The 15,398-nt window shown below is 42.8% G+C and overlaps 1 protein-coding gene across 2 annotated transcripts in view; it reads right to left on the reverse strand.

Moving 5' to 3' along the window:
• The window catches only part of LOC140738899 (golgin subfamily B member 1-like), a 205,064-nt gene that overhangs the window by 138,611 nt on the left and 51,055 nt on the right, over nt 1-15,398 (reverse strand). For both annotated transcript variants that reach the window (XM_073066900.1, XM_073066901.1), the window contains one exon: nt 1,453-1,608. In XM_073066900.1, the coding sequence (XP_072923001.1) occupies nt 1,453-1,608 (156 nt within the window). The remainder of the gene's footprint in view (nt 1-1,452; nt 1,609-15,398) is intronic.

Raw genomic sequence — 15,398 nt, forward strand, 5'->3', positions numbered from 1 at the left:
TAGATCAGATAAGATTAAGGTTTTTGGAATAAAGGTGGCTACAGAGATCGGGAAGAAGCTGAAATGTCTTTTTGATACTAAAGTAACAGAATATTTTGAATAACTACCAACGTCACAAGGAAGTTTGAAATTAAAATCACAACAAGCAACAGCTTCCTAAGCTTCACAAATATCCATCAAGAGCCGGTGGCCAACGTGATGGAGGATCAGCAAACCATAGCCGACAGTAAATAGATCCAAGATATCTTAATCCTTTTGCAGCAGGTCATTTACAAAGATTAGAGAGAAAATCTGCTCACATGGTGATTCCATCTTTACCCACTTTAATTTCAATAATCAATTGTTAATAATAGGAAAATTCTCAGTAGTACAAAGTGAAATGTCAAACTACAGAAGGACAATTGCAGAAAATGGTAGGGTACTAAGGAATGTTAATCAGCAAAGTGGCAACAGAGATCAGTGGGGTAGTGACGAAGGTATATGGCACACTTGCCTTCACATAAAATTTGGATATCGCATACAACTTTACAAAACACTGGTTAGACCACACTTTGAATACTTATTTATTTATCTCTGGTTGCCATGGTACAGAAAGGATGTGATGGCTCTGGCAGAACTGAAGGTAATATTCACTAGGATATTGTCCGGACTGTAGGACTTTCATTATGGGAAGAGATTGGATAGGCTGTGCTCGTTTCATAGGCAGGGTGAAAGGTGACCCGACAGAGGAATACAAAATCTAAAGAGGCACAGATAGGGCACATGCTTAGATTCTTTATCCAATGGTGCAGTTATTAAAAACAAGAGGATATAGATTTAAGACAAGAGGAAAAGTTTTAAAGGGAATTTGAGGGGAAGATTTATTTCTAATTTACAGAAAGTGGCTGATATCTAGAACTCATTGCTAGAAGAGAAGGTGGAACCAGATGCAATCACTATGTAAAAGAGGCAAGGCACAAAGGGCAAAATCTTCAGAATGGACATTGTGACTGAAGGGCAAGTTTCTGTAATGTACAATTTGTCTAGGTCTAAAATTATTTGTGTAAAATTTCCATAATCATTAACCATTGTTAGAGTATCGGACACTTCCAGTCAATCCACTATCTCTTTACTGACACTGGAGGGCTGTGTGTTTAACGTAGCAAAGACGTTAGGCCATGTATCAATTCTCACTTGGCATCACATCCTCTTTCCCTTTGAAGTTCAAAAAGAACTGTAAAACACCAGATTGTACACTTTGGTTCTCAAATGAGGCTTTACAATGAAGTCCCATTCTTTAACAAAAAACGATGATGTTTTGAATCAGAAAAGCAAAGAAACCACCACAATATTAGCACTGATCATATTCCATTAGTTGACCTCTTCTGCATAAATGTAAAGCTGGATTAACAGAACCTTCACAATACATACTTATAAATAGTCATTGACACACAGGCTAATCTGCTTTCATACCTCTGCAACATTCTCTGCTGTACTTGCTGTCTGTGATGATGTTGAGGGCAATGTTTGTTTTTGTAGCTCCTCAATTCGGGCATTCAATGAGGCAACTTTAGCTTTTGCCTGTAGTTTTAGCTTTGAGAGTCTGGCATCAAAGAGCTCCTTCTCCTCCTACAAAACAATTCAATATTCACTTATCAAATGGTATGCTATGGTCAATACTCATTTGTTCAGGATCACACTGAGCAGATCACCCTGGAGGATGCCTGACTCTATGGGGAATTCAGCTCTAAATTACACTTCGGTGCCATGTTTTATTTTAGTCTCTATGATAAAGAGCACACTTTTCCCAAATGTTCTGATGAATATGAATATAAGCTTAGGAGGACAATGGCGCCTAACAGTGACTCCTTTGTTTACATCTTCGGAACAGCTCTATGTCTTTCTTTAATATCTCTATTTTTATCTTTCAGGGTTCTTTTGAAGACTCTGACCTCTGTTCTTTGTGGGAATGGAACCCACTCTCAGGGTCTCACAACTGGCCGCTATTCGATATACCAAGGACGCAGCCAAGAAAACTAGCATGCCTTCAGGGTTCCAGGATTTTGTGGCTCTGGAGACGGGCAAACTCGAGGTCGGTGCCTCCGCAGGAAATTGGTGTGTCACGGGAGACAGGAGATCGAAAGCAGCAAGCTGGCTGCTAGCTGTGTGTCCAGAGACTCAAGTTCTTTGGCCACAGAACTCAGAAAAGCTACTTAACAGACCTTTAACATCATAAATCAGCGAGTTGTTTGTTATGTCTCCCCTCTCACTGTGAAACTGCGACAACTCTTTTTCCCTTATTAGGGAGAGAGAGAGAGCACCTATGGTATGTTGAATTACCAAGTGAATGAGTACAAGTGTTTACCCCCCTTTACAAAGGTAGAGCATTCCTATGAAACCTTTCTTAAGCCAAAATGGCACAAAGCGAAGAACCATTAATTTATATGGGAAAAATTTTCATAAAAGCAAAAATCCTCTTTATAATGAGAAAACAGGTTACTAATGTAGGTCTTTTGTAAAAATGAAGTGGCGTAAAGCGAACATTCGTAAAGTGGGGGGGGAACCCTGTAGTCATTAGGGTACTGCAAGTCTATGTCTTTATTGATGCTTTGCTGCACGCTTGAGTGCTTGGTGGGGGACAGCGAAGCTTTTTTGCTGGTGGGAAAGTGGGGGGTCATTGCTTTGCTTCTGCTTATGCATGGGGGGGAGCAGTGGGGGCTCTAGCGTTCTAACATTGAACTGTCACTCATTCTTTGGGGCACTCCTCTATTTTCTTGGATGGTTGCGACAAAAAAGAATTTCAGAATGTATATTGTACACATTTCTCTAACATTAAATGTACCTTTGAAACCCTTTGAAAGATGAAAGCAATCAGAAAAGAAGATAAAAATTCTGATGAAGGTCTTGAAAGTATTATTAAAAACATTTAATAAATGAGACTCAGAAAACAAATGTCTCCTTGTGGAGGAACCTAAATTGAGGGGCAACAAATATACCATACACTAAATCTAATTTGGAATGTCAAAGAGCTACTTCATGGAAAGATACAATCATAGAAGATACTTCAACAGACGAGCATCAAATGATGAACAAAGCATTTGAAGGAGAACCAGGCAAAGTAAGAAAGTACATCATTCAGTACCTCGAGCTGCTCTGCTATAGCTGATCTGAAATTCGTCATGTTCACCTTCCTGCCCCTTCTCCATAACTTTAGATTTATAATCAGCCTTAATTTCTCTCAGCCTTAAACATACCTCATGAACATTGCCCTCATATCTTTTATAGGAGGTAGTTCCAAGACTTGCAACGCTCTGTAAGAAGAAATTTTACATATTCTCCAGAAGACCATGACATAAGAATAGAATTAGGCCATTCAGCCCATCAAGTCTGGTCCACCATTTGATTATGGCTGATCCATTTCCTCTAAACCACATTTTCTGCTTAATAGAGCTTTGATCAGCAGCCATTCCAGACATCTTAACTTTGGAGAGGAGGGGACTTCAATCAGATCTACTGCCTGACGACAGACGGCAGGAGCAGGTCGTGGCAGCGAAATACACCTTTGACCAGCGACAAATCGATGTTTGGGATTGATTAGTAAGACCAAATTAAAGGAAGGCAGTTTGAACAGTTTGAAGCAACAGTGGTCACGCCTCTGGCACAGAGTCTGGCCCTGTGGCTCAGAAGGGTAGAGAATGGAAGAGGATGGCAGCAGTGATAGGGGACTCTATAGTTAGCGGGTCAGACAGGCGATTCTGTGGACACAGGAAAGAAATGTGGATGGGAGTTTGCCTCCCAGGTGCCAGGGTCCGGGATGTTTCTGATCACGTCTACGATATCTTGAAGTGGAAAGGAGAACAGCCAGAGGTCACGGTACATATTGGTACCAATGACATAGGTAGGAAAAGGGAGGAGGTCCTGAAAGCAGACTACAAGGAGTTAGGAAGGAAGTTGAGAAGCAGGAACACAGAGGTAGTAATCTCAGTATTACTGCCTGTGCCATGCGACAATGCGAATAGGAATAGAATGAGGTGGAGGATAAATGCGTGGCTGAGGGATTCGAGCAGGGAGCAGGGATTCAGATTTCTGGATCATTGGGACCTCTTCTGGGGCAGGTGTGACCTGTACAAAAAGGACGGGTTACACTTAAATCTGAGGGGGACCAATATCCTGGAGGGGAGGTTTGCAATGGCGATTGAGGACTTTAAACGAGAATTGCTGGGGGGGTGGGAACCAAACTGAAGTGATGGAGGAAAGGGAGGTTGGCTCACAAATAGAGAAAACTTGGAGACAGTGAAAAAGGGAGGATAGGCAGGTGATAGAGAAGGGACGCACTCAGACTGATGGTTTGAGACGTGTCTGTTTTAATGCGAGGAGTACCATGAATGAAGTGGATGTTAGGGGAATAGACAGGAGGTTCTGCAGACGAGGATGATATTCCTGGATGGTATGTTGCCTCCCGGGTGCTCGGGTCCAGAATATCTTGGATCAAGTCCTCAGCATTCTTAAGTAGGAGAGTGAACAGCCAGAAATCATCGTCCACGTGGGTACCAATGACATGAGTAGGATCAGTGATGAAGTTCTGCATAGTAAGTTCAGGGTGCTAAGTTAAAGGGAAGGATTTACAGGGTTGTGATCTCAGGATTGCTACCCATGCCATGTAACAGTGAGGCTGAACTAGGAAGATTATACAGTGTAATACGTGGCTAATACATGGTGTAGGAGGGACAGCACAAGATTTTTGGATCATTGGGTTCTCTTTCAAAGAAGGTAGGACCTGTACAGAATTCTATTTGCACACAAACTGGAGGGGGACTAGTATCCTAGCGGGAGAGTTGTTAACGCTGCATGGTGGGGCTTAAACTAGAATTGCAGGAGATGGGAACCAGAGTGCCAGAAGAGTTAGTGGACTGGTTATGGAGGCAGATGTTGGTAAGACTTCAGATAAAATTAGGAAGCAAAAGGTTCAGCATGGTGCAACTAGTGTGCTGAGCTGCCTATATTTAAATTCATCGTAGGAAGGTAGATAATAGTGCTGAAGGCTAAGTAGCTGGCTTACAAACAGAAACAAGGTGTAGTAAAGAGAGGGTGTTACAGGGCAAAATTACAAAATTACATTGCAGGATGAGTTGCAATGTAAAAGGTGGACAAAATCAAAAAGGGTGAATACTGACCGAAGGTGTTGTATCTGAATAAAGTAGACGAACTTACAACACAGTTGCAGATTGGCAGATATGACATTATAGGCATTACGGAATCATGGCTAAAAGATTATAGCTGGGAGCTAAATGTCCAAGGGTACACACTGTATTGAAAGGATAGGCAGCAAGGTGTTGCTCTATTGGTAAAAAATGAAATTATATCATTAGATTTTCCCAGGTAGATTGTGAAAATCAGGTTGGTGCTGGATTGCAGGGAGGGATTTCTAGAGTGCCAACAAGATGGTTTTTCAGAGCATCTAGTCATTGAGCCTACCAGGGGATCAGCTTTTCTGGATTGGGTATTATGTAATGAACCAGAACTGATTAGAGAGCTGAAGGTAAAAGAACCCTTATGTACAAGTGATCATATGATTGAATTCCGCCTGAAATTTCAGGAGGAGAAACTAAGTCAATTGTATCAGCATTACAGTGGAATAAAGGGAATTACAGAGGCATGAGAGTGGAGTTGGCCAGAATTGATTGGAAAAGAACACTCGCAGGGATGATGGCAGAGCAACAAAGGCTGGAATTTCTCTAAGCAATTTGGAAGGCACAGGATATATACATCACAAAGAGGAAGATGCTTAGAGCGTGGATCAGTACTTGGAGCTATGATGTTGTGGCCATTACAGAGACTTGGATGGCTCAGGGGCAGGAATAGTTACTTCGACTGCCAGGCTTTAGATGTTCCAGAAAATAAAGGAAGGGAGGCAAAAGAGGTGGGGGCATGACACTGTTGATCAGAGATAGTGTCATGGCTGCAGAAAAGGAGGAAATCATGGAGGGGTTGTCTACAGAGTCTCTGTGGGTGGAAGTTAGGAAGAGGAAGGGGTCAATAACTCTACTCAGTGTTTTTTATAGACCACCCAATAGTAACAGAGACATTGAGTATAAGATAGGGCAACAGATTCTGAAAAGGAGAAGTAATAACAGGGTTTTTGGAGTGGGAGATTTTAATTTCCCAAATATTGATTGGCATCTCCCTAGAGCGAGAGGTTTAAATGGGGTGGAGTTTGTTAGGTGTGTTCAGGAAGCTTTCTTGACACAATATGTAGATAAGCCTACAAGAGGAGAGGCTGTACTTGATTTGAAGGAGGAAGTCTGAGAATCAGAGCGTGAGTGCAGCGGGAGCCATTTGGATTTTTTCTTCTTCTCATCGGAGTTAAGACAGGCAGGACTGCGCAGGCGTGTAAAGTTGGGCAGTGAAGCACGGAAGATTTAAAAGGGCAGGAATCCTGATTCAGGTTTAATTTAAAGAAGGAAGTCTGAGAATCAAAGAGGGAGTGCGGCGGGAGCCATTTTGATTTTCTCTTCTTCTCATCGGAGTTAAGAGAGGCGGGACTGCACAAGCGTGTGACGTCAGGCAGTAAAGCACAGAAGATTTAAAAGGAACACAGCCTTATAAAGCGGGCAGAGTTGTTTGCGGGCAGTGGAGTGAGCCGGGAACAGAGTGAAGGCTTAAGGGCTTTGGCTCACTCAATGGGCTTAGGCGGAAACGGGCGAGGCAAGGTCGGTTTAAGTTTCAGTTTTTCCTGTTATTTGAGGAAAGGGGGAATTATGAGTGTAAGGGCAGCTTGTTGTTCTTGGTGTCGGATGTGGGAGATCCTGGAGTCTCCTAGACTGCCGGACGTCCACATCTGCGCCAGGTGCACCAAGCAGCAGCTCCAAAGGGACCGTGTTAGGGAACTGGAACTACAGCTCAATGAGCTTCGTCTAGTCAGGGAGAGAGAGGAGTTACAGGCAGGTGGTCACACCAGGGCCACGGGAGGCAGACAAGTGGGTCACGGTTATGAGAGGGAAGGGGGAAGAGTCAGGTATTAGAGAATACCCCAGTAGCTGTACCCCTTGACAATAAGTACTCCTGTTTGGGTACTGTTGGGGGGGACAGCCTATCTGGGAGAAGCAACAGTGGCTGTGCCTCTGGCACAGAGTCAAGCCCTGTTGCTCAGAAGGGTAGGGAAAGGAAGAGGAAGGCAGTAGTAATAGGGGACTCGATAGTTAGGGGGTCAGACAGACAATTCTGTGGACACAGTCAAGAGACCCAGATGGTAGTTTGCCTCCTAGGTGCCAGGGTCCGGGATGTTTCTGAACGCGTCCAAGATATCCTGAAGTGGGAGGGTGAGGAACCAGAGGTCATGGTACACATAGGTACCAATGACATAGGTAGGAAAAGGGAAGAGGTCCTGAAAGGAGAATATAGGGAGTTGAGAAGAATGACCACAAAGGTAGTAATCTCAGGATTACTTCCTGTGCCATGCGACAGTGACAGTAGGAATGGAATGAGGTGCAGGATAAATGCGTGGCTGAGGGATTGGAGCAGGGGGCAGGGATTCAGGTTTCTGGATCATTGCAACCTCTTTTGGGGCAGGTGTGACTTGTATAAAAAGGACCAGTTGCACTTGAATCCTAGGGGAACCAATATCCTGGCGGGGAGATTTGCTAAGGCTATTGGGGGAGACTTTAAACTAGAATGGATGGGGGGTGGAAAGGAGAGAGGAGGTTAGTTCACAAATAGAGAAAGCTAGTAGACAGTGTGTGAGGGAGGATAGACAGGTGATACAGAAGGGGAGCGCTCAGACCGAAGATGTAGGGGAGAAAGAAGAAAAAGATAATAAAGTTGTTTGCACCGTTAGGTATACACAGAGAGTAAGAGGTGGACAATTTCTTAAATGCATCTATTTTAATGCTAGGAGCATTGTAAGAAAGCTGGATGAGCTTAGAGCATGGATTGACACCTGGAAATATGATGTTGCAGCTATTAGTGAAACATGGTTGCAGGAGGGATGTGAGTGGCAACTAAATATTCCTGGATTTCGTTGCTTCAGGTGTGATAGAATCGGAGGGGCAAGAGGGGGAGGTGTTGCATTGCTTGTCAGAGAAAATATTGCAGCGGTGCTCTGGCAGGATAGATTAGAGGGCTCATCTAAGGAGGCTATTTGGATAGAATTGAGGAATGGGAAAGGTGTACCCTTACAGGGGTGTATTATAGACCACCTAATGGGGAGCGAGAATTGGAGGAGCAAATTTGTAAGGAGATAGCAGATATTTGTAGTAAGTACAAGGTTGTGATTGTGGGAGATTTTAATTTTCCACACATAGACTGGGAAGCCCATTCTGTAAAAGGGCTAGATGGTTTGGAGTTTGTAAATTGTGTGCAGGATAGTTTTTTGCAGCAATACATAGAGTTACCAACTAGAGAAGGAGCAGTGTTGGATCTTCTGTTAGGGAATAAGATAGGTCAGGTGACAGAGGTATGTGTTGGGAAGCACTTTGGGTCCAGTGATCACAATGCCATTAGTTTCAATATAATTATGGAGAAGGATAGGACTGGACCCAGAGTTGAGATTTTTGATTGGAGAAAGGCTAACTTTGAGGAGATGCGGAAGGATTTAGAAGGAGTGGATTGGGACAATTTGTTTTATGGGAAGGATGTAATAGAGAAATGGAGGTCATTTAAAGGTGAAATTTTGAGAGTACAGAATCTTTATGTTCCTGTTAGGTTGAAAGGAAAGGTTAAAAGTTTGAGAGAGCCACCTAATGGGACAGAAGATACTGCCAGTCTGAGAGGCGGACAGGTCTGCAAGCCGAAAATTGGTGCAGAAGCAGAGCTGAGGAGTCAGACATCAGGAAGAGCCGTGGTAGTAGGGGACTCCATAGTAAGAGGTATGGAAAGGGGTCTCTGCGGCAACAGGCGAGATTTAAGGATGGTGTGTTGCCTCCCTGGTGCTAGGATCCAGGACATCACGGACCAATTGCAGGGAATCCTCAAGGGTGAAGGTGAACAGCCGGAAGTGGTAGTGCATGTCCGTACAAATGACATTGGGAAGAAGAGGAAGGACATTCTGCAGCAGGACTTCAGAGAACTCGGAAGAAGGCTGAAAAACAGGACTTCCAGGGTGGTTATCTCTGGTTTGCTTCCAGTTCCTCGTGCTGGAGAGGGCAGGAACAGGGAGATAATGGATCTGAATGTGTGGCTGAGGAACTGGTGTAGGAAGCAAGGATTTACATTCTTGGACCACCGGGATCTGTTTTGGGGTAGGGATGAATTGTACAAAAGCGACGGGTTGCACCTTAATAAGTGGGGGACCAGCATTCTGGCAGACAGGTTTGCCACTGCAACACGGATGTGTTTAAACTAAGTAGTGGGGGGGAGGGGATGAACTGGAAATAATAGAATGGAGTTAAAGGGAAAGTGAAAATAAGTTAAAAAGGACAACAGAATCAATGGAGTAGAAAGCTCAAGAAGAGATCATACAGTATGGCCAAGTGAAATAGGAATTGATATGAAAGGAGAGGGGAGTAACAAATTAAAAGTATTATATATGAATGCACGAAGTATAAGGAATAAAGTAGATGAGCTTGAGTCTCAGTTGAAAATTGACAAGTACGATGTTGTGGGAATAACAGAGACATGGCTTCAAGCGGATAGGGCCTGGGAAATGAATATTCAAGGATATACATCTTATCGAAAGGACAGACTGACTGGCAGAGGGGGTGGGGTGGCTCTGTTGGTGAGGAATGATATTCAGTCCCTTGCGAGGGGGGACATAGAATCAGGGGATGTAGAGTCAGTATGGATAGAACTGAGAAATTGTAAGGGTATAAAGACCCTAATGGGAGTTATCTACAGGCCCCCAAACAGCAGTCTGGATGTAGGGTGTAAGTTGAATGAAGAGTTAAAACTGGCATGTCGCAAAGGTAATGATACAGTTGTCATGGGGGATTTCAACATGCAGGTAGACTGGGAGAATCAGAATGGTACTGGTCCCCAAGAAAGGGAGTTTGTAGAGTGCCTACGAGATGGATTCTTAGAACAGCTTGTACTGGAGCCTACCAGGGAGAAGGCAATTCTAGATTTAGTGTTGTGCATTGAACCGGATTTGATCAGGGACCTCGAGGTAAAGGAACCATTAGGAGGTAGTGACCATAATATATGTTTTAACCTACAATTTGAAAAGGAGAAGGGAAAATCGGATGTGTCAGTATTACACTTGAACAAAGGGAACTATGGAGCTATGAGGGAGGAGCTGGCCAAAGTTCAATGGAACAATACCCTAGCAGGGAAGACAGTGGAACAACAATGGCAGGTATTTCTGGGAATAATGCAGAAGGTGCAGGATCGATTCATTCCAAAGAGGAAGAAAGATCCTAAGGGGAGTAAGGGGCAGCCGTGGCTGACGAGGGAAGTAAAGGGCAGTATAAAAATAAAAGAGAAGTATAACATAGCAAAGATGAGCGGGAAACCGGAGGACTGGGAAGCTTTTAAAGAGCAACAGAAGATAACAAAAAAGGCAATACGCCAAGAAAAATGAGGTACGAAGGTAAACTAGCCAAGAATATAAAGGAGGATAGTATAAGCTTCTTTAGGTATGTGAATAGCAAAAAAATAGTTAAGACCAAAATTGAGGCCATTGAAGACAGAAACGGGTGAATTTATTATGGGAAACAAGGAAATGGCAGACGAGTTGAACAGGTACTTTGGATCTGTCTTCACTAGGGAAGACACAAACAATCTCCCAGATGTCATAGTGGCCAAAGGAACTAGGGTAAAGGATGAACTGAAGAAAATTTATATTAGGCAAGAAACGGTGTTGAGTCTGAAGGCTGATAAGTCCCCGGGACCTGATGTACTTAAAGAGGTAGCTCTAGAAATCGTGGACGCATTGGTAATCATTTTCCAATGTTCTATAGATTCAGGAACAGGTCCTGCTGATTGGAGGGTGGCTAATGTTGTCCCACTTTTCAAGAAAGGAGGGAGAGAGAAAACAGGGAATTATAGACCGGTTAGCCTGACATCAGTGGTGGAAAAGATGCTGGAGTCAATTATAAAAGAGGAAATTACGACACATTTGGATAGTAGTAGAAGGATTAGTCCGAGTCAGCATGGATTTATGAAGGGAAAATCATGCTTGACTAATCTTCTGGAGTTTTTTGAGGATGTAACTATGAAAATGGACAAGGGAGAGCCAGTGGATGTAATGTACCTGGACTTTCAGAAAGCTTTTGATAAAGTTCCACACAGGAGATTAGTGGGCAAAATTAGGGCACATGGTATTGAGGGCAGAGTACTGACATGGATTGAAAATTGGCTGGCTGACAGGAAACAAAGAGTAACGATTAACGGGTCCCTTTCGGAATGGCAGGCTGTGACCAATGGGGTACTGCAAGGTTCAGTGCTGGGACTGCAGCTGTTTACAGTATGCATGAATGATTTAGATGAAGGGATTAAAAGTAACATTAGCAAATTTGCTGATGACACAAAGCTGGGTGGCAGTGTGAAATGTCAGGAATGTGTTATGAGAATGCAGGGTGACTTGGACAGGTTGGGTGAGTGGGCAAATGTATGGCAGATGCAGTTTAATGTGGATAAATGTGAGGTTATCCACTTTGGTTGCAAGAACAGGAAGGCAGATTATTATCTAAATGGAGTCAAGTTAGGAAAAGGGGAAGTACAACGAGATCTAGGTGTTCTTGTACATCAGTCAATGAAAGCAAGCATGCAGGTACAGCAGGCAGTGAAGAAAGATAATGGCATGCTGGCCTTTATAACAAGAGGAATTGAGTATAGGAGTAAAGAGGTCCTTCTGTAGCTGTACAGGGCCCTGGTGAGACCCCACCTGGAGTATTGTGTGCAGTTTTGGTCTCCAAATTTGAGGAAGGACATTCTTGCTATTGAGGGAGTGCAGCGTAGGTTCACAAGGTTAATTCCCGGAATGGCGGGACTGTCATATGTTGAAAGATTGGAGAGACTGGGCTTACATACACTGGAATTTAGAAGGATGAGAGGGGATCTGATTGAAACATATAAGATTATTAAGGGATTGGACACGCTGGAGGCAGGAAGCATGTTCGTACTGATGGGTGAGTCCAGAACTAGAGGCCACAGTTTAAGAATAAGGGATAGGCCATTTAGAACAGAGATGCAGAAAAACTTTTTCACCCAGAGAGTGGTGGATATGTGGAATGCTCTGCCCCAGAAGGCAGTGGAGGCCAAGTCTCTGGATGCATTCAAGAGAGAGTTAGATAGAGCTCTTATAGATAGCGGGGTCAAGGGAAATGGGGAGAGGGCAGGAACGGGGTACTGATTGTGTATGATCAGCCGTGATCACAGTGAATGGCGGTGCTGGCTAGAAGGCCCGAATGGCCTACTCCTGCACCTACTGTCTATTGTCCATTTATAGAACCATGGTTTTCAAGGGATATTGGAAACTTGGTTGGGAAAAAGAGAGAGATCTACAATAAATATAGGCAGCGTGGAGTAAATGAGGTGCTCGAGGAATATAAAGAATGTAAAAAGAATCTAATGAAACAAATTAGAAAAGCTAAAAAAAGATATGAGGTTGATCTGGCAAGTAAGGTGAAAATAAATCTACAGTTATATTAATAGCAAAAGGATAGTGAGGGACAAAATAGGTCCCTTAGAGAATCAGAGTGGACAGCTATGTGTGGAGCCAAAAGAGATGGGGGAGATTTTGAACAATTTCTTTTTCCTTCGGTATTCACTAAGGAAAAGGATATTGAATTGTGTAAGGTAAGGGAAACAAGCAGGGTAGTTGTGGATTCTATGATGATTAAAGAAGAGCAAGTACCTGTGCTTTTAAGGAATATAAAAGTGGATAAGTCTCCGGATCCTGACAGGATATTCCCTAGGATCTTGAGGGAAGTTAGTTTAGAAATAGCAGGGGCAGTGGCAGAAATATTACAAATGTCATTAGAAACGGGGATGGTGCCGGAGGATTGGCGTGTTCCTCATGTGGTTCCATTGTTTAAAATTGGTTCTAAGAGTAAACCTGTAAGGCCTGTAAGTTTAACGTCAGTGGTGGTAAATTAATGGAAAGCATTCTTAGAGATGGTATATATAATTACCTGGATAGACAGGGTCTGATTAGGAACAGTCAACATGGATTTGTACGTGGAAGGTCATGTTTGACAAATCTTATTGAATTTTTTGAAGAGGTTACTAGGAAAGTTGATGAAGGTAAAGCAGTGGATGTTGTCTATATGGACTTTAGTAAGGCTTTTGACAAGGTTCCACATGGAAAGTTAGTTAGGAAGGTTCAATCGTTAGGTATTAATATTGAAGTAGTAAAATGGATTCAACAGTGGCTGGATGGGAGATGCCAGAGAGTAGTGGTGGATAACAGTTTGTCAGGTTGGAGGCCAGTGACTAGTGGTGTGCCTCAGGGATCTGTACTGGGTCCAATGTTGTTTGTTATATATGTTTATGATCTGGATGATGGGGTGGTAAATTGGATTAGTAAGTATGCAGATGATACTAAGGTAGGTGGCGTTGTGGATAATGAAGGTTTTCAAAGCTTGCAGAGAGATTTAGGCCAGTTAGAAGAGTGGGCTGAACAATGGCAGATGGAGTTTAATGCTGATAAGTGTGAGGTGCTACATTTTGGTAGGAATAATCCAAATAGGTCATACATGTTAAATGGTAGGGCATTGAAGAATGCAGTAGAACAGAGTGATCTAGGAATAATGGTGCATAGTTCCCTGAAGGTAGAATCTCATGTGGATAGGGCGGTGAAGAAAGCTTTTGGTATGCTGGCCTTTATAAATCAGAGCATTGAGTATAGCAGTTGGGATGTAATGTTGAAATTATACACGGCATTGGTGAGGCCAAATCAGGAGTATTGTGTACAGTTCTGGTCACCGAATTACAGGAAAAATGTCAACAAAATAGAGAGAGTACAGAGATTTACTAGAATGTTACCTGGGTTTCAGCACCTAAGTTACAAGGAAAGGTTGAACAAGTTAGGTCTTTATTCTTTGGAGCATAGAAGGTTGAGAGGGGACTTGATAGAGGTATTTAAAATTATGAGGAGGATAGATAGAGTTGATGTGGATCGGCTTTTTCCATTGAGAGTAGGGGAGATTCAAACAAGAGGACATGAGTTGAGAGTTAAGGGGCAAAAGTTTAGGAGTAACACAAGGGGGAACTTCTTTACTCAGAGAGTGGCAGCTGTGTGGAACGAGCTTCTAGTAGAAGTGGTAGTGGCAGTTTTGATATTGTCATTTAAAAAAAAATTGGATAGGTATACGGACAGGAAAGGAATGGAGGGTTATGGGCTGAGTAAGCGTTCCACACGGACTAGAAGGGCTGAGATGGCCTGTTTCCATGCTGTAATTGTTGTATGGTTATATGGTTATCTGATAGTGGGAAATGAATCTGGTCAGCTGTCAGGTCTCTCAATGGGAGAGCATTTTGGAGATAGTGATCACAATTCTATCTCCTTTGGAGAGCATTGGAGAGGAACAGGAACAGACAAGTTAGGGAATCATTTAATGGAGTAGGGGAAATATGAGGCTATCAAGCAGGAACTTGGAAGCATAAATTGGAAACAGATGTTCTCAAGGAAACATACAGAACGAATGTGGCAAATGTTCAGGGGATATCTGCGTGGGGTTCTGCGTAGATATGTTCCAATGAGTCAGGGAAAGGATGGTAGGGTACCGGAACCATGGTGTACAAAGACTGTTGTAAAACTAGTCAAGGCAAAAAGAAGAGCTTACGAAAGGTTCAAGAAACTAGGTAATGATAGAGATCTAGAAGATAATAAAGCTAACAGTAAAGGGTTTAAGAATGAAATTAGGAGAGCCAGAAGGGGCCATGAGAAGGCCCGGCGGACAGAATTAAGGAAAACCCCAAGGTGATATAGTTTTAAGGGAACTGGGGAGTCTCAGATTCCTGTAAATAATGGTTAAGGTTGAGTCTGTGTATTCTGGTTTAAGAATGGCTGCAGTTTGAGCAGCTGTTGTCTCCTGACTTTTCACACCTTTTGATTTTGTGTTTAAATTTTAGCTCTGGGTAAAGTACCAACTATGTCTGTAACTGCAGAATGTTTGAATGTTTCATAACTGCTTCTTTGAGTGAAAATAAGGATAATAAACTTACAAAACCCACAAGAAGATGTCACCTAAATTTTCACACCTTTTGGTTTCAACAAAAGGTGGAGATAAGGCAGGACATTCTTTACATTCCTTTCTTAATTTTGGTGAAGTCTCTTAACTAAATTATTAAATTCTGCTCTATTTGAGTAGTCTACACCAGATTGATTCCTGGGATGGCAGGACTTTCATATGAAGAAAGACTGGATCGACTAGGCTTATACTCACTGGAATTTAGAAGATTGAGGGGGGATCTTATTGAAACGTATAAAATTCTAAAGGGATTGGACAGGCTAGATGCAGGAAGATTGTTTCCGATGTTGG

The sequence above is a fragment of the Hemitrygon akajei genome, chromosome 14 (assembly GCF_048418815.1).
Source record: "Hemitrygon akajei chromosome 14, sHemAka1.3, whole genome shotgun sequence".
Classification (NCBI taxonomy): domain Eukaryota; kingdom Metazoa; phylum Chordata; class Chondrichthyes; order Myliobatiformes; family Dasyatidae; genus Hemitrygon; species Hemitrygon akajei.